The sequence below is a fragment of the Triticum aestivum genome, chromosome 2A (genome assembly GCF_018294505.1).
Source record: "Triticum aestivum cultivar Chinese Spring chromosome 2A, IWGSC CS RefSeq v2.1, whole genome shotgun sequence".
Lineage (NCBI taxonomy): Eukaryota > Viridiplantae > Streptophyta > Magnoliopsida > Poales > Poaceae > Triticum > Triticum aestivum.
Window position 1 is genome coordinate 510878655 of NC_057797.1, and position 18684 is coordinate 510897338.

At 50.3% G+C, this 18684-nt stretch overlaps 2 protein-coding genes across 3 annotated transcripts; both read left to right on the forward strand.

Annotated features, from left to right (window-relative positions):
- The first annotated feature begins 1439 nt into the window (after nt 1-1439).
- LOC123189148 (cell division protein FtsZ homolog 2-1, chloroplastic) lies at nt 1440-6811 on the forward strand. 2 transcript variants are annotated; one of them, XM_044601492.1, is made up of 8 exons: nt 1440-1719; nt 1825-2558; nt 2639-2938; nt 3051-3141; nt 4666-4790; nt 6044-6136; nt 6320-6385; nt 6459-6811. In XM_044601492.1, the coding sequence occupies exons 2-8, from the start codon at nt 1956-1958 to the stop codon at nt 6573-6575; spliced, it is 1395 nt and encodes a 464-aa protein (XP_044457427.1). In that variant the 5' UTR covers nt 1440-1719; nt 1825-1955; the 3' UTR covers nt 6576-6811. The 2 variants fall into 2 exon arrangements, with proteins under 2 accessions (XP_044457427.1, XP_044457426.1); XM_044601491.1 differs by having other exon boundaries at nt 1460-1719; nt 1817-2558.
- Nucleotides 6812-16496: 9685 nt separating this feature from the next.
- Nucleotides 16497-17304, forward strand: LOC123185463 (protein BIC1). The gene has a single exon (XM_044597341.1). It carries the CDS (start codon nt 16516-16518, stop codon nt 16993-16995), a length of 480 nt encoding a protein of 159 aa, XP_044453276.1. The 5' UTR covers nt 16497-16515; the 3' UTR covers nt 16996-17304.
- Nucleotides 17305-18684: the final 1380 nt, after the last annotated feature.

Genomic DNA, 18684 nt, shown 5'->3' on the forward strand with positions numbered 1-18684 from the left:
GTAGAGGCATACTAGTGACACTCTGTTTGTCTATGTATTCACACATGTATTATATTTCCGGTTAATACAATTCTAGCATAAATAATAAACATTTATCATGAAATAAGGAAATAAATAATAACTTTATTATTGCCTCTAGGGCATATTTCCTTCAGCTGCCCCTTGGCGAACCGAGATCACCAACTAGTCTAGCAGACCCTCATCATGCACCACATGCGTACGCTCCAGCTTCTGCCACCGCCACTTCTGCAGTCCCAAACTCAGGAGAGATCCACGCATTGACCTTCCCAGGGCCAACTGCCATCGACGCCAGACAACGCCACCACCCTACGCGTGTCAATCAACACATGTCCATTGCCTAGACCCCGCAGCGCCATGCCGCCTAGACCCGTTGTCATTGATGCAATAGATGCCACACCGCACCACCTCCGGCACCGGGAACCATCCAAGCTCGCCGTGCACACCTTCTAGCTCAATGCCCAAGACGACGCCTCCAAGAAGGTGACGACGCCATGGCGCCGCTACCGCCCATTCACGGGGGACTAGGGTTTTCACCTGGGCACAGAGGGAGGAGTGAGCAGGGGGTTGACCTCACCGTCGCCACCAAGGAGGGGAAACGACCAGAGCACCATCAACGACGTGGCCGGCTGCGGCGGTTAGAGGTGTCCACTGGACAAGCTCTCACCCCATCACCCACCTGGTTCGCCATCAACACCTTCGAGCACGGACGCCCGAGATTTGGATTAGCCAATGGGGAGAACCGCGCGCTAGGATGGTCCACCGCAGATCTGACGAGAGGCGCACGGGGAACCACCTCACTCCACGACCGTCTTCCACCGGGGTCCTGCTGCCCAAGAAGCTAAGGAAGTCTGACCGACCGCTGTGACGAACGCCCATCACCGATGGAAGGACGCCGCCCACACCAATCGAGGCCACCGCTTCAGATCCAGGCCCTCACCTGACCCGAGGCAGAGGAGCAACCAAAGGCCTCGCCGCCACTGTCCCTTGCAGGAGCGGGGATCCGGCGACTGCCTTCGGCGGCGGCGAGGGAGGAGGAAGGAGGGGAGGGAACCGATGGCGGACGGAGTTGGGGCCCCGGTGCACCTCCCATGGTGTATCCTTGAGGAGACAAAACATAATATTTTCTATTCCCCTTATCTGCAAACATATTTGTAGGACTGCATTGTCATAGCCGCGATTAAAATGATGCTTTTTAGATAGTGCTAGCCAAAACTCATGTGCTGCTACAAATAAAACAACGAGACAGCCAACAGTTTGCTTCAATAAAACAAAAAGGCTCTAACTTTGCGAGCCATGACAACATCTCACACTTTGCAAGAAATCTAACACCTGGTGATAGTATGGGACAAGGAGGCAAACAAAATGCCACCACTAATTGACATCTTTACAGTAGCAACGGACAATGATACAATTCATCATACCACTAAATTCAGTTTTGGAAGCAAACAGAACCAGCTGTTCCGGCTCACACAGCCAGAGCCAGGTGGGTAGGGGTTTAGGAGAAGCCGCAAACCCAACAAAAAACAGATTCCGGATTCTACCACCTCCGGAACTGAAACCCCACTCCTCCCGTCGGCGGCCAACCATCTCAAATTCTCCACCTCCGTCCCCAAATCTCAAGTGCTCGCTGATTCTTTTGTGAAGCACGCGGCGGCGATATCTTGGGATTTCAGCGCGGTCCGGCCTGAGTCCCTCGTGGTAAGGGACTGACCCCGTCTCTTCCGCCCCAAATTTCTTCTACATTTCATTGTATCTTTTTTATGCAACCCAATCTTTAGACTTTGCCGTGCCCTAGAGCTGCAGGTCCGCCTTCTTCCCCGCCGCCGCCATCGCCGTTCCCGTCCTACAAACCAACCTCCGAATTTTCTGGGTGTGCACCGGCACGCCAGGCACACCATCTGGATCCGCCTCTGCGTGCCATTCAGCTCGCTGGGATGGCGACGCAGCTGCCCTGCTTCACGCAGCTCACCCCGCCGTCGCCGGGATGGAGAAACGAAGCCGGGAGCCTCGGGGCTGCATCTGGGAGGGCATTGGTCAGAAGCGTTCCATTTTCAGGTCACTCTCGCTTCAGGTGTCGCGCAACCCCACGCAGCGCTAACTCGTTTCATAAGAAAGACTCCTTCCTGGACCTTCACCCGGAGGTGTCCCTGCTCCGAGGCGAGCAGAATGACGAGGCTATTAACCCAAGGAAAGCTTCTTCTGATGGGAGCACGTTGGAGGGGCTGGGGGTGCCGCCGAGCCAGGACGATTACAACGCTGCCAAGATCAAGGTCGTCGGAGTCGGGGGTGGGGGTTCGAATGCTGTCAACAGGATGATTGAGTACTCCATGAATGGTGTCGAGTTTTGGATCGTCAACACCGATGTCCAGGCGATAAGGATGTCCCCGGTGCATTCCCAGAACAGGCTGCAGATTGGGCAGGAGCTCACTCGGGGTTTGGGTGCGGGTGGGAACCCTGATATTGGGATGAATGCCGCCAAGGAGAGCTGTGAGTCCATAGAGGAAGCACTTCATGGTGCTGACATGGTTTTTGTCACGGTAAATGTCACCCCCTTCATATGAAACTATCATGTTATATGTGGAGGTATGATAATACTGTTCCTGTGTCCATATTGCAGGCTGGAATGGGTGGAGGAACTGGAACTGGAGGTGCTCCTGTAATTGCTGGAATTGCCAAGTCCATGGGTATACTGACAGTGGGTATTGTCACAACGCCCTTTTCATTTGAGGGGAGGAGGCGTGCAGTTCAGGCTCAAGAAGGAATATCAGCCTTGAGAAATAGTGTGGACACTCTCATTGTCATCCCAAATGACAAGCTGTTGTCTGCTGTTTCTCCAAACACTCCTGTCACGGAAGCATTCAACTTGGCTGATGATATTCTTTGGCAAGGAATTCGCGGTATCTCTGATATCATTACGGTAAGTAAACTGACGTATGCATTTGAAACTCTTATCACATAAGGTGGGAGAATGAATTAGCATATCAGAGATATATAACTTGCATAGATTTAATGTCCTCTTCCTCTTGCAGGTTCCTGGGTTGGTTAATGTAGATTTTGCAGATGTGCGAGCCATAATGCAAAATGCAGGGTCATCTTTGATGGGTATAGGGACTGCAACAGGTATTGCATCTGAAATAAGCTGCTGGTGTTTTTTTCTTGATATTTATATGATTGCTGCACACATCTAGCTCCATTCTTTGCAAGTTGAATTCTAGTTTGCACCCTGTTTATTGAGAAGACTTCATTGCATGACACAGCTAGGAGCAAACAATGTTAAATAGAGAAAAGTGATTGCCTGCCACAATGTGATGTTGAGTAGTGTTCAAAGATTTCGGTTCAAAAAGAGCTCTTTTATAGTGCCCCCAAATTATTATTAGTCATCTATTGTCTTAGATCTAAGGGTCGTTGTTTACTGGTACTCCAAGAAAAGTATTATGGAGTACTGCCACAAAATATGTAGGAGTACCTGGTTTCAGGGGTAAAATAGTAACTTGGAGAGAATTAAGTGTGAATATAAGCTCAGATCTATGGTCACACACGTCAGTACGTGCATATGGATGCGGTGAGCATGGCAGGTTTGGCTGCAGCAATAACCGTGAATAGAATGCTATCTTCCTAAATAAGAACTTAATTGCTCAGGAACAGCTGGAGATTAAAAAGACTTCCTAAATAAACAATTAATGGCTGAAGAACAGACAGAGATTAAAAGATGAGATCTGCTACTTGTTTCTCACAAATTGCCGTCGGATCCAGCGAGATTAAACAAGAATTGACATCATCGAGTAATTCTCTGTATCCGGCCATCGACGGCCAGCTCCGGCGAACGCGCCTGCTAAGGATGCTATGGGGGAGCGAATATGTGCAGTTATGGAGATGGTGGCGGCGGGCCCCAATTGTTGCAAAGTCAGCAAGTTTTGTGTGATGCCATAGTTATCGCCACTCCCATCACTGCGGCAATTTATATGTACTCCCTCCGTTCCAAATTACTCGTCGCAGAAATGAATGTATCTAGAACTAAAATACATCTAGATACATCCATACCTGCGACAAGTAATTCGGAACGGAGGGAGTATATGTATAGTGTTCTATTGGTTTGCTCCTAGTAAGAAGAATATGATTAAAAACCTAAAATACCCCTATGCATCAAGGGCTAGATTTCACTGGTACTCCTTAACACCCAGGTGGTGTACCAGGGTACCTTAAAATTGCTCCAAAAAAAAGTAATGTTCAAAGCTAACGCTGTATTAGGCTATTAGCTCCTATGCATGCTACCAACACTTGAATCTGTGGATGTATTATAGCTTCAGAATTGTTGTGTTTTTCACCTTATGGCATCAAGGTAATAACACTGACCATTTCTTCACCTTATGTCCTACACTGTTATTGTTGACTAATAACAATGAAACAAATTTACATGCCATACTAGGCACATGATAAAATTAATGGTCAATACACGGTTCATATGTGTACAATACAAGAACCAACTATTAATACATCATACATGCCAGGTCGACACTGACAAATTGAGTTCAGTTTTCTTGGTATAGCGCTGTAGTTTGCAGTTTCCAGATGCCATACAGCCATACTTGACTGAATTGAATTTTAATCTTTTTTTTATTTTGTTGTGTTGCCTTAAATTTTCAGGCAAGTCAAGAGCAAGAGACGCCGCTCTTAATGCCATTCAGTCACCACTGCTAGATATTGGAATTGAGAGGGCTACAGGCATCGTGTGGAATATCACTGGAGGAAATGATTTGACTTTGTTTGAGGTTGGTCCATCTATTTGACAGTTTTTTGCTGATTTTCTCACGCCGTATATTGTTTGGTGAACTTAGTTTTTGTAGGTTAATGTTCTGTGCACTCTTTTATATGGTTGTCTAGTTGCCATACATCTAATATGACATGAATACATTAAACAGAAAAGTTGCTACTAGGATACACCAAGTAGTATTATGTTTTATTCGTACATGACAATATCAATCCAAGTGGGTATGATAACGACTTTATAGGGAACAGACACCTGGCATTTGTGGTGTAGCAGCTAGTTTGCCTTCTAAATCGACTGGGGCCACATTTTAATTGCTTTGTTTGTTGTGGGTGTTTCTCTCAGGCTCCTGTTGATTGATTTTGAGTGATCCCACAAAACAGAGTAATAATGCAATAATACTATATATAGAATTAAGTTATTTAGAGGGGTTCAACGTCCGATTAGATTGTGTTCTACATGAATTTCAATACTTTGGTTGGCCTAGTTTTGGAAGTTTGAAATGACGTGATCAAGCATTAATATCTTTTTTATTTTGACCTCATAATTTTATTTATTTATTGCCTTTAGCTATGTTATAAGAAAAACTGATTTTGTGTTTATCTGAAATTGTCACATATGCGTCGGTACCATGGACTTCAGGGTATCAAATTTTCTCAGTATTAGCCTGCATTCAAATAAGACCCATCTTCTACTAGTTACTGAATGGCGGAAACAAATTCTGAACAGCTGAGGGATGTTCTATGAAATCGTGATAATGGTGTGATCTATTTCGCTGCATGAAGAGCCAGCTTTTACCAACATGTACACATTGTTTTTAACCATGTTAACATACAAGTTTGATTTCCCTCCATTAGGCAACTTGTTCCTGCAAAACTAAACTATCAGTTGCTAATATATGCAACATACGAGGTAGATTCAACACTCGGTAATTTCCATCTATACAACAGTATATGGCTATATGCCCATAAGAAACTTCGTATTTCACAAAACTGCAATTATTATGTTCCTGGCACCAGCATAGCTCTTGCATGGTTGAGATGTGGTGCTGGACCAGACCCACCCAAATATGTTGATAAACTTGCTCACAAGAGCTACTTCCCTCAAAAACAATGATGATGCTCTGAAGGTCTCGGCATCAAAGTTTACCTGTTGCCTGGGTGTCGCTTTCATTTTTCCAGGGCGGTCATAGAATTTTCAAGATCAGCTTATGTAGTCACCATTTTCATACGGAGGTCTGATTTTCTTATTTTTTAGGTAAATGCTGCAGCCGAAGTAATCTACGATCTAGTTGATCCAAATGCTAATCTGATATTTGGTTCTGTCATAGACCCATCACTCAATGGCCAGGTAAGCCATACGCATATTCATTTTAGCATGTTTCCATACGCCTGTTCATTTTAAGTATGTATGGGTTATATTTAACAGTTGCACTATAAGTTTCTCACAAGTTGGGCAACTGCGGGAGAGATGCGATTAACTTGTTTATTATTTGCTTAGAAATGCTTATGCACATACTTTTTGTCGATGCAGGTTAGCATAACATTGATCGCTACTGGCTTTAAACGGCAGGATGAAGCAGAAAGCCACACCGCAAAGGTAAATACGGTTGCACAACTACTGGTCTAGATTCTGAGGGGAATCTCTTACGCGATCTCACGTGTTGAACCAGGGTGGCCAGCAAATGCAAGGAGACAATGGTCGACATCCATCTTCCACAGGTGGCAGCAAGGTGGAGATCCCCGAGTTCCTTCGGAGGAGAGGACCTTCTCGCTTCCCGCGAATTTGACTCTTCTCCAGGGCTCCCTTTCTTAGATAATGCCTGTTGAGACTCGCCCCTCGTAGATTAGATGCCCTCTTGTAAGATACCAGACCTGTAGAGTCTAGCTGTTTTCCGTAGAGGTTTTACTTTTTTGTAGTTTGTTTGATCTTTCTGTTCTTTATCTTGGAATGCTACTGCCAATAATGTGTAGCTGTGAGCATATCAGTGTTGTAGAAAATGTTCTGCCTTCCTGGTGTGTCCAATCGCGCGCTCTTCTTCATGTCCCCATATGCCTACTTATCTCCTTGTCCCATTCATCGGTTATTCGTGATGCAGGCCCAACTAATCAAACAGGCCAAAGTTGATCCCCAAAGCTTTGATGGATGTTAGGGCATCTCTAGCAAATTTCTTAAAACTCAAATTGGAGGAGCAAAAGTGACATTTTAGTGAAGTTTTGGGTTTAGGGGGTGTTTTGTGCTGTCCGTCGGTTGACGCGTAAAGCCGCCCTTTTCTTTTTTGAACTTCGGCGACCTTTATTAAATAACAACCATGTCTGTTACTACAAGAGAGGAGGTTAAAAAGTAGGGAGTGCTGCTCAGTACGTTTTCCCTCTATAAGAGCAACTTTAATGGGGCGACCCATTTCGTCCGCCCGCGTCCGTTTGGGTCGGCGTGGAAAAAAGTGACGGCCCAATGCGCCAATCCAAACGGACGCGCGTTCGCTTTTCGTCTGCGGGCGACCCATTTCAGGCTCAATTTTGAGCCTGATTTGTGTCGGCGCGGACATGAGAGGGACGCGCGCGCGCCTACTCTCTCCGGGCCCGCCGGTCGGTGGCAGCCACCATCATTTCCCCCTATTTTCCCCAAAAACACTCCCGCCCGCGCGCGCCCTCGCCCCCCAACCAGTCATGAAGGACGCCATCGACCTCGACCTCGACGCCGTCGCCGGCCTTGCCTCCCTCGCCTCGTCCGGCGCCGTCGCCCCCTTCGGAAAAGGCAAGCCTCGTGCCCCACGCAAGACCGCCGCCGCGACCAAGCTGAAGAAGGCGCTGACGGCCCGAACAGCGGGCAAGGGAGTCGGCCAAGAGGAAGGGCCGGAGGGACGCCGTGGATGCAAGGGATGAGGCCGCCGCCGCGCAGCAGGAGTTCACCAACGCCCGCGTCGCGGCGGTAACGAGGGAGGCGCTCTACATGCTAGGGGTAAACCCTAACCAGCACAACGCATTCTAAGCCGCCGTCGCCGCGGCCAGCACCGGCTCGTCGGCGTTTCCTCGGATGGTGATGCCCGACTCACCCGCGCGTCGGTTTGCAACCCGGTCCCCGGCTTCCACGTCTACTCGCAAGCCTCCCGCCTCTCCGGGGAACGCTCACCCGAAGTGAGCGTGGTCGCGCCTTCCACGCTCGCGCCCGCGCCCATCGACCTCAACGCCACCCCGGTGGTCGGTGGCTCGTCGTCCGGCGGCACGAGGAACGCGTGCGACAGACGCCGGCCGGCGGTCTCCCGGACGCCCGTAACCTGTTCGAGGAAATGCCGTCCGCCGTCGACGAGGACTACATGCAAAACCTCATCTTTGAGGGTGGTGCGCCGGGCGCTGGCTACGATCCCGACGAGACACAAAGCCAGGACGGTCGCGGGGTGTTCACGCCGGCCGTTGGCTATGATCCCGATCAGGCGGCCTTCATGCGTGATCAGGTCGGCATCGACCTGGACGGCTTCCCCCTCGACCACGAGTTCCCGGAGGACTATGGGCTAGAGGAAGAGGACGAGTGCGACATCGAAGTGGAGCCTTTGTTCGAGGACGAGCTCACCAACCAAGCCGCCGGTCCTAAGCCGAAGCGCAAGAGCAAGCGCACGAAGGCGTACACAGCTGCCGAGGACAAGCTTCTTTGCGAGTGTTGGCGAAACATTGGACAAGACCCAAAGACAGGCGCTGAGCAAAAGCATTCGACCTTTTGGACTTGTGTGCACCGCGAGTTTCATGAGGGTAAGAAGTTTCCACCTTACTAATTTGTGAGCACGCGCGAGTGGGTCTCCATTTCCAAGCGGTGGAGGGTGATCCAACAAGAGTGCAACAAGTTTTGCGCCACCCTTGAGAGCGTCAAGGCCCGCCCCGTGAGCGGCATCGGCGTGCAAGACATGGTATGATAGCAAGAAAGTCGCCCTCTTTTACGTCTTCATTTGCTATTATTTGCCCATATGCTTGCATGGAAACATTTTGTAGGCATTTCAAGTTTTGGAGGTATTCAAGGTTCAACACGATGGCAAGTGCTTCAACCTCTCCCATTAATATCGGGTCATCAAGGACCAAGAGAAATTCAAGGCGCAATATGCCGCCCTCAAGGCACATGGGGGGAAGCAAGCCATGGAGGATGTTGGGGAGGGCGAGCCGGCACGGCCGAGGGGGAAGACCAACTCCAAGAAGGAGGACAAGCGAGATGCGGCCACCAACACCTTGATCGCAAGCGTGGACGGCATGATGAATAAGAAGGACTCAAGGGAGGAGGAGCGCCGGCGTTTCAAGGCGGAGTAAATGGATGCTTTCATGAAGATCCAAAGGAGGAGGCTTGATCTTGACGCCGAGAAGCAAGCCAAGATGTTCGAGCTCGAGGCGGAGAAGCAAGCCAAGATGCTGGAGATCGAGGCCGCCAACGCCAAGACAAAGGCGAAAGAAGTGGCTCTTGCAAGCATGATGACCGGGGTAGAGATCGTGAAGGTGGATCTCAACATCGTGTCGCCGAGGAAGAGGCCGTGGTTCGAGAAAATGCAGGCCGACATGCTCAAGTTCGACGACGAGTGATCTATGGCGTCGAGGGCCATCTTTTTTGTATGCCGGCAGGTGTGCCGGCATGACCACGGGAGCCGCGATGGCGTGTGGTCGAACTCAAGTCCCACCCTTTTTGTGTGCTGGCATGTGTGCGGGCCGGCTGGCGAGTGCGCCAGCATGAACTGTGGTATTCTCTGAAGCCGGCATTGTATGCGGGCGCTGGGATGGTGCCGGCAACACGATCGGCCGCGGGCCTTTTTTATTTAAAAGTTGAATGCAGACATGAAATGGGTCGGCGCGTTGGACGCACTGCTGACCCAAATGCAAAACTGGGCGGACGCCGGGCGGGCAGCCGACCCAAACGGACAAAAAGCGGACAAATGCGCCATCCGTTTCAGTCGCCCCATTGGAGTTGCTCTAAGAGCATCTACAACCGGACCCCTCAAACCCACATCATACGTCCGGGCGGGTCGCCTGGTCACTGTCCGGTCACGACTTTTTGACCCAGACGTCACCCTCAAACGTCCGGGCTGACCAACACCTCCCATATCTAGCCCAAATATGAGGTGGATATGGGGACGCCCGGGCATGCCCACCATGTCGGATCCGGCCCACGTGGCCCACCCGAGCCCACATAAATTTCTTCCCATCCGCTCGCCGGACCAAATCCTAGCCACTTCACTCCCCTTCCCTTCGCCACCCAAGCTCGTCTCCGGCTCCTTCCAACCTTCTCCGGCATGGTGGGAAGCGAATCCGAGTCCTTTACCTCCAGATCCGTTGACCCCGAGCTTATCCTGCGCGTCCCCGAGGAGGAGATGGTTGTCCGGCTTGCGCTCCGCTGCGCCCGGGGAGGAGACCTGTGGACGGCTGCACTCGGACTCCATCCGTCGGGAATCCATTGTGTCCGTCCAAATGGGGCATGGATCCGGCGCTAGGCCGGCCATAGCTGCCTCACCGGAGGCTGTGCGGTCCGTCTGGCGTTTGAACGTGTTGGCGGACGCGCAACCCCTCCGGTAGCGCGCCGAGCATCGGGACGCACCATAGACCTCGTCCGATGAGGCCATGGCACGGTGTGCCCGCGGTGCAAGGCACCGGGCGCGGGAGGCGGCGGACGTCGGCGAGGCGGAGTCGCATTCTCCGACGCCTCGTATGGCGCATCAGTCCGGGCGCCGCAACCACGTCATGGTGGACGTCGGCGGCTCGTCCCCGAACGGATCCATCATTGATCTGGCGTCCACCGGTACTGTTCGGGTTCCGGTCTCCGACGAGGAAGAGTAGGGCATGAGAGATGGCGGGGCCTTGAGTCTTGTGAGCCAGCTCGTGTCCCATGACCTACCCTACCTTGCCGGTGACTGGCTCAACATTCCGAGGAGCGCAGCCGGCCGTTGGACATGGCCAAAGCGGAGCCGGGCGAGCGGGGAGCGGAACCGGACGAGCTCCGCGTAGATTAGGTTTCACGTTGCATGTAATAATATGAATTTGAGGTTTCTAATCTGAGGTATCCAGATGTGAAATGCATTTTTTGAAGGGCATCGATCATTGTTCGCGGACGCGCCCAAGTACGGCTGTAGATGCTCTACCTCACTCGAGCAAGACAATGCGCGGCAGCATTGCATTTCCGAGCATAATGAACTATCGTCGCCATGCGAAAAGAACTCGGGGGGGGGGGGGGGGGGGGGGGGTCTACTAGAGATGTTTATGCCATTAACCAAACACGCCCCTAAAGACAGGGATCTTTGAACGGAGGACAATATTGAGTCTTGCAAGCTACAATCTGAAGCAACGAGTTCAACGCTGCCTTGCAAGCTACAATCTGAAGAGCCTGACTCGTTGCGATCGGCCGCTACAATTGCACCGGCTAACTTTCGTTACCTCCAGCTCAAGGAACAGAACCAGGCAGGAAAGAAGCGCGCACCTGGGTACACGAGGCGTGCCCATGACGGCGGGAGCGCGGATCGCAACCTGTGCCGCCGCCGGGCGACACGGGCACCTGCTGCTCCGCTCGCTGAGGGGCGATGAGAAGGGTGTGAAGTGTGAAGTGCCCTGCTCAGCCCGATGATTCACGGGAGGGGAAGCAGCGCACGCCGCCATGCCGGGCGCGAAGGGAGCCCGCCGCGTCGCCGTCCGACGAAAGGTAAAGGCCCGACAGCACGAATATACACGAGGCAGGGGCGTCACGTACGTACGACACGCAGGTGCCGCGAGCGCGCGCAGCCCTCGCCAAGCGTACGAGCAAGAGCCGGCAGCCAAGCAAAGCTCGTTGTGCGACCCTCGTTTGCGTGGACCAGCGCTCGGGTTCTTCTGGTGCACGTACTATAATTCTACCCTGCTATCTTACTCCACACCCAGTCATCCACCAGCTACCATCAAATCAAGCAGTGAATTAGGAGTACTTCCTTTTCCTTTTGTTTTGTTTTGCGGGGGAGTACTTGCTTTTCCTTGATCACTACTAGAGGATACAACAGTGGCGGGAGGTCCCTCTCCGCGTCCTGCACGGCAGCTATTGGCGATTCGTGGCAAGCCTCCTTGTCGTTATCTTCTTTCCCACTCTGTCTTCCCGGTTTCACTCCACCTAACTGTTGCCGCGGGCCTCCTTGGGCCGTTCCTTGTCCAGGCGCACAAGACCTGGCAAACGGACCGCCTTAGAACATTGCTAGTAGAATTCTCAAACTCTCAAATCCTTAAAGCAGTTTTAAGAATTGAGAAGTATCACTTTTTGACATTTTTAAAGGTTAAAAAACAGGGACAAATACTAGAACCCTCAAACCCAACCCTTAAACTGCTTTAAGGATTGGATTTGAGGGTTCTAGTCTTTGCCTCAACCCCAATCTTTAAATCTATCATTTGACATCTCACAATTTATGACAACAAAAACACAATCAACTTCCAAACAAACTACTAAATGACAATCATTGATGTCATTTGACATCTCACAATTTATGACAACAAGAACACAATCAACTTCCAAACAAACTACCAAATGACAATTATTGATGCATGGTTTAATAGTTTACATCACAAAATCATCATCTTCCTCCTCTCATCGGCACCATCATCAAAAAGTTGCACCTCGGCGCCATCTCCTAGACCACATGCGGGCTCCATCAAGCATCTCCATGGGCACTGGTGGAGTCGTACACACCGCCATGCCACAACTACTCATCGGAGTGTCACCTCGAAAAGTAGAGGACGCAACACGAAACATTCTCTTCCTCTTCGCGATGTCCTCCTTGTAGTCCTTCCACCATTGCAATTGGTCTTGATCCATGTCCTTCTTGGACATCATCATGTGCTCTTTCTCTTCCACCATGAGTTCTTTCCATACCTTTGCCTCTTTGAGCTTGATCATCCTCTTCTCCAACTCGGCCTTGCGCTTTGCTTCTTCACGCTTTGCTTCAACTTGTGCAAGCTTGACCTCTTTCTTCTTCTCGGTGATAAGAAGCTTCGTCTCCAATGTCTTTGTTGTCAATTCCTCTCTTGCCTTCATCATGTGGTCCATCTTCTCCCTTAGGCTTGACGCCTCTTCTTCCATCTTCACCCTTAGCTTGCCCTTCTTGGTTCCCTCGGGCTTGCCCAAGTTCCTCTCCTCCTCATCTTCACTATCACCCATCCTAAGCATTGCCGACTTCTTGGGTGCGGTCTCTTGATCCCTCAAGTTCCACTTGTCAAAGGTTTGACGAATTGTCCAAGCATGCTTAAATGGGAATGGCTTGCCCTTGGAAGCGGCCATCTCCTTGTACCTCATGCCGGCAATTGTCTCCTATCAACCACACATAAATCACATAAGAACCCACCAATATCATAGTACACACACATAATTAAAATAGTGAAGAAATATGTACTCACATAGTCACTCTCCACGGTTCCACTAGGTGGTACATCCCTCACTTGGTCTATGACCGCACTCCAACGAGCACAAGCGGGCTTCATCAACTCCCACCGGCCTTGAAGCGACCGGTAAGTGCGAGAGATGAACCCACTATTCTTCGGCTTGATCCTACAATAGGTGTCATCGATCCTTTGCCAATACCGTTTACCAGTTTGGTCGGTGCCGGTGGTTGCATCCATTCCTACAGCTGCCCAAGCACGAACCAAGAGGATATCTTCCGCCTTGGTGTAGTTTGTCGACCGCGCGTGTGGGCGGGAAACAGCGGTGAATGCTTCCTCTCCTATCTCGGCCACCTCCTCCTCGTCATCACCTTCATCCTCCTCATCTTCCTCTAAGTCGTCACCAACCCTAAAGGGTTCGAGAGGCGGAGCCCCGAGGTCCACCTCCGCGTTTTGGAGGAGGTCCATGAACGAGGATGGGGTTGCCATTTTCTCGAAATTCTCGTGCGCGGCAGGAGGAGGTTCGGCCACGGCGACGAAAGGAGCAGGGGAGGCGGCGGGGGTGGGCGAGGCGGGCGCGGCGGCGGCGGGGCCCTCCATGGCCGGCGCGGCAGGAGGCGGCGGGAGGCGGCTGGAGGAGGAGGCCGGGAGGAGGAGGAAGTTTCCTCCCGCGCGAGGGAGGAGGAGGAGTGCGGGTTGGGGGGGGGGGGAGATTTCCCTCTCAACCCCTACTTCTACAGGTTGCAAACTGGTTTGAGGGTTGGACCTCTAATTTTTTTTATGGGTTTGAGGGTTTAGAGGTTCTAGTCTACGGCGTTTTTTTGGCGAAAACTGTAAAAAATCGGTTATTTTTAGGGGTTTGAGGGTTTGAGGGCTCTACTAGACTTGCTCTTACGCCATCGAAATGGCACTTGTGTCTGCGCATGCGGCATAAGAGCGTCTCAAACACCCCTCAAAAAGAAAAGAAAAAAGAGCACCTCAAACAGCTGCCAATTCTCAAAAAAAAAAACTCCAGCAGCTAAAAAAATCAGTCGAAACAGAATTTAGAGTACAAAAAATATTTTTTAGGGCACTAAAAAAATGGTCTTTTAACATCTGCCTTAAGACAGAGCACTCATCCACACATTGTTTTTCAAACGAACCTCCAAACTAGTTGATCACATTGCATACTCCAATACATTCAGACAGTGTTGTGCACCTGGACATGGCCTATTGATTACTTCCAAACATTCAAATTTTTGAACATGCAACGATCTAAACATCCAAACATGCATACTTAAACATAGTATTCCTACACACACACTACACCTCTACACACATACTACTTATCATTTGTCAGGCTGTGTGTCGACAGTGTTGCAAAGCGCCATAGTCTCCTCCTCAGAGGTATTGAACTCCTCAATCTCATCCTCGGACTCAGCCTTGAACCACTCCGCTTCTGCCTGCACGAGGTGCGGAATTTCCACGGTGGCCTTTGCCATCACCGCCTCATCGCTCTCCCGGGTGTCCTGCTACTCCAGGACGGTGCGGGTGTCCCTCTTCACCGCACATGATACAATATTCATTGGTGAACCGATGAACTCCGTCGCCTCACGGGATTCGATTTCCGGGAAGTTCATCTCGCTCCGCATCCGGCCGAACCACCAACACACGACGTCGAACGCGGACGGGGCGATATCCGTTGCGTCAAAGGTACCAAGCCAGTGGCGCTGGTCGTCGCACTGTAGCTCGGCGACCGTAGCGGCCAAAGTCTCGTAGTCGGATGACACGAATGTCTTGCTCTTCAACGTGCGTGTCGATGACATCCTCGGCGGTGGGGTGGCGGAATCTGGCGGATTCAGTGGCAGGCGGTGCAGCAGTGGCAGAATCACCCAGATTTGGCCGCGCGACAATGGTGGAGGTGGTGGACAAATAGGGCACTGCGGGGGGCGATTGGGTCGATGTGGCAGTGCGACGACGACAGGGGATGGTGGATCCGGCGTCCGCGCGGTGCGGCGGTCATGGAATCAGTCAGTTCTAGATGGATTTGGTAGCGGCTGCGGCACGGGAGGGGGAGCGACGGGCGCGCGGTTGCGGCGGGAAATCACTGGGGGCGGTTGGCTACTATTGTTTTCGTCTAGCGGGAGCAGGGTTGTTGTCGTCTATTTGCAGTACATATGGTTGTATTTGGGGCTGACCAAAAATTTTGAAGCAAATTTTATAAATAGGGAGGCTGTTGGAGGGCCCTTTTTAGCTCAAAATACCCTAAAACAGTTACACTCTATTACAGGGCAGCTTAATACTTAATGAAAAGGACATAAGGCTATATGTTTGCTTGTCCCTACATATTCCGCCTTTCTTCCTTCTAATTTTCCCTCCTATCTCTAATTTTTTGGGTCGGTTTTTCCCTAAAAACCAGCTCAAGTATCTCACTTGTTATCGACTTATAAAATAAAATTTTGCTTTGTTTGATAAGTCAAACTAGTACATATGTATGTAATAAATGTTTATCAAATAAAATCCATTTTTACACTATCAAAATAATATAAGAAGATAAATCCGAGACTTACCTAGTACTCCCTCCAATAGGAAAAAAGTGTCTCAACTGTAAACTAAGGTTGAACCTCAGCTTTGAACTACGGTTGGTTCAAACCTTAGTTCAAAGTTGAGACATTTTTTTCTGATCGGAGGGAATATTATATCTATGCCGCAATTTAAAAGTGTGGACTATGTTTTATGAAATAAAAATTTGATTGAGTTATCAGAAAAAAAAAGAAAAGAAATTTGATTGCTCGGGTCGGGTGGATCTTTCGTCCCTCCTTCCTTCGCCCCATCAGTAATGTCGGGTCAGAGTCTCGAAGTTAATGGGGCTAGACGAACACTGACTGCTCGGTGGCCCCCGCAAAAGATCAAATCTACAGGAGGTATCTACCGATTGGCCGTGGTGCATCCAGCCCGCGCAGCGCTGCCGCCAGCCTCAGAAACGCAAACCGCGCCACGCAGCCGCAGCCGCGCACACACACATTTACGCCCGCGCGCGCCTCACAGTTACTTCACCTACTGCTTCCACGGCTCCGGCCTCCGGCCACGTCGCGAGGGCAAGGGCAGCCACATATATGGCGGAATGCGCCGCAGCGGCAGGCCACGCTCACCTCGCAGCCACCATAGGCGAGCCCCTTCCATCTCCTTCCCTTGCTCCCCCTAACGTGTCCGCCTCTTCCCCCAACCGTCCCCCACCTCCCCCCATCTTTTAATCTCCCCCCGCCCCCGGCCTCGTTATATTGGGGTCAGCAAGGCAGCAGACAACCGGTGTTGCCAAGGGCTCAAGAATCATTGCTGTTCTAGCTAGCTTCCTTGGCCTGCGTAATTAGTGTGTGTGCTTGCTCGATCTGCTGCATGGCTTACTCCGGCGACGTCGAGGAGGTGCCGGAGCACGGCGCGGCTCACCCGGCCGAGGCATGCACGGGCGGCTTGGCGGAGGAAAGCCGGCCGGTCGCGGCCGACGCTACGTCCTCAGATCACCATGCGGCGGTGGCGGCGCAAGATCAAGCTGGAAGAATGTCTACGTCCAAGGAGAAGCGGGAGGCGGGGAAGCTGCTGCAGCCAGCGGACAAGGAGGAGGAAGGGGAGACCGCGCGGGAAAGGCTGAAGCGGCACAGGCGGGAGATGGCGGGGAGGGTGTGGGTGCCGGAGATGTGGGGGCAGGAGAAGCTGCTCAAGGACTGGATGGACTGCTCCGCCTTCGACCGCCCGCTCGTGCCGGCCGGCTTGCTCACTGCGCGCCGGGCGCTCGTCGCCGAGTCCTGCGCGCGCCGCCCGGCCCCGGCACCACCTGCCAGCTCCAGCCCTCTCCGGGTGCAAGACGGCTGCTCCTGAGCTACTGCTTCACCTCTACTACATGCACATATGCCTAGCTTCTTCTTGCTCAAATAAGATACTGTCCTTGTTTCCGAGTTATGAAGGTCGATCTTTTTGTGGTTTAATGGTGATGATGTGAAGATTACATTTACATTTCAGCTTATTTAGCTTATATATACTGCCAATAATTCAGAAACGATACGGTTGATGCAAAATTTTAGCTAGTGATGATCGATCGAGGAGCGTTGTTCTCCAAGTCTCTGTAGATAGATGTGTATGTTGTGCTTGATGATGTTGCTAGTATTGTTAAGAGCCATATCATATGTAGTACTAGCTACCACCTTTGATTAGACAGTTCGGTGAAAATAATAATATCTATGGACTTTAACGAGTCAATACGATTGGGTTGCAGGTATAGATCGCCATAAAGCTCAGGATCGAATTAATTTGTGCTCGTTGTTTCGTCCAGGTGAACCTTTTCAAACACTAGTGACGTGGTTTCATGCCATTCTTTCGTTTCTTCTTCTCCTTTTGAGGAACAGATTCTCGCCTCTTTCGTTGGTTGTAAGTGGCCACTGCTCGTTTGGCATTAACCACGTGACCTAGATAGTGCATGTTACGCGCATACCCTTGCTAGTACCTAGTAGCTCAAAAGCATATGTAATTCGAAACTACTCTGCGGCCGGCCGGCACTATGTGCCCGATTTGCAGGCGACACTTCATCCAGGGGCTCTAGTCTTAAACACACTTGGTTCAAACCGTACAGGAATCTTTGCTAGCCAATTGCTGCTTCTAGAAGTTTCATATATATGGGCGTGCGTGGTCAGTTTGATATGATCGTGGAGTAAGGTGTGCCACGTACTGAATCGGCCTGTAGGACTCCTGTTAGCCTGCTACTGCATCATGCGTGTGCTTCGTTTGGAATTTAAGTGCAGAAATCTACACAGTAGTTACCAACCACTTATTTAGATGACTCTGAACATATACGTATGCAACCACACATTGTGACTGCACAGCCATCCTTATTCGAATAGAGATAATCACAGCCCTGCTGAATTCATCCCAGATTTACCGGCCCTATTGTAAGCAAATTAAACTATACTGTATGTGTTTGCTTTGAACTTCGGACTAGATATAGATAGTTAACTTCTACTCCTTGTGTACCGAAATAGTTGTCGCTGGAGTAGCTGAAAACTCAGAGGGAGTATGATGTAGAACAATGCAACAACTCTTCTGCAAACCTAACCAAGCTTTTATGCATGGAAATAAAAATAATTAATGGGGTGCATAACAAGGAATGATGTTTGTACGATGTTCTGTTTGCCGGCCATTTTTTTAAATGTGCATGGTTGTGTTGGTTGTGTGCAATCTAGTCATGCCAAGATGGCAAGATCGGTTCTGAATTCGTTTTGATAGTATTCGCTTGATGCGACACTATAAGTCAATAGAATCACTCTTTGTCGAACAAAAAACAAGGAACGCTGCATTGTATTTCATAGTATTTGTCTTACTGAGGGCTAGTATTTTTCATATATGCGTACAAGTTTGCACATGAAATTCCAGTACTATACTTCTTTTCTTTTTACTTTTTCAGCTTGACTTTTCAACGCCTTTGAGGTATTATTAATTCCATAATTTTACATTAATTCATGCTAGTAATATTACAACATAATTAAAAGAAGCATGCACATTAGTAATATACTCCCT

What these genes read in the sequence shown, in the direction of transcription:
- LOC123189148 (XM_044601492.1), top strand. Translation starts at nt 1,956, where the DNA reads ATGGCGACGCAGCTGCCCTGCTTCACGCAGCTCACCCCGCCGTCGCCG. An exon ending in ACCCATCACTCAATGGCCAG is followed by an intron (nt 6,137 to 6,319) that starts GTAAGCCATACG and finishes TTGTCGATGCAG; the next exon opens with GTTAGCATAACATTGATCGC. An exon ending in CAGAAAGCCACACCGCAAAG is followed by an intron (nt 6,386 to 6,458) that starts GTAAATACGGTT and finishes GTGTTGAACCAG; the next exon opens with GGTGGCCAGCAAATGCAAGG.
- LOC123185463 (XM_044597341.1), top strand. Translation starts at nt 16,516, where the DNA reads ATGGCTTACTCCGGCGACGTCGAGGAGGTGCCGGAGCACGGCGCGGCT.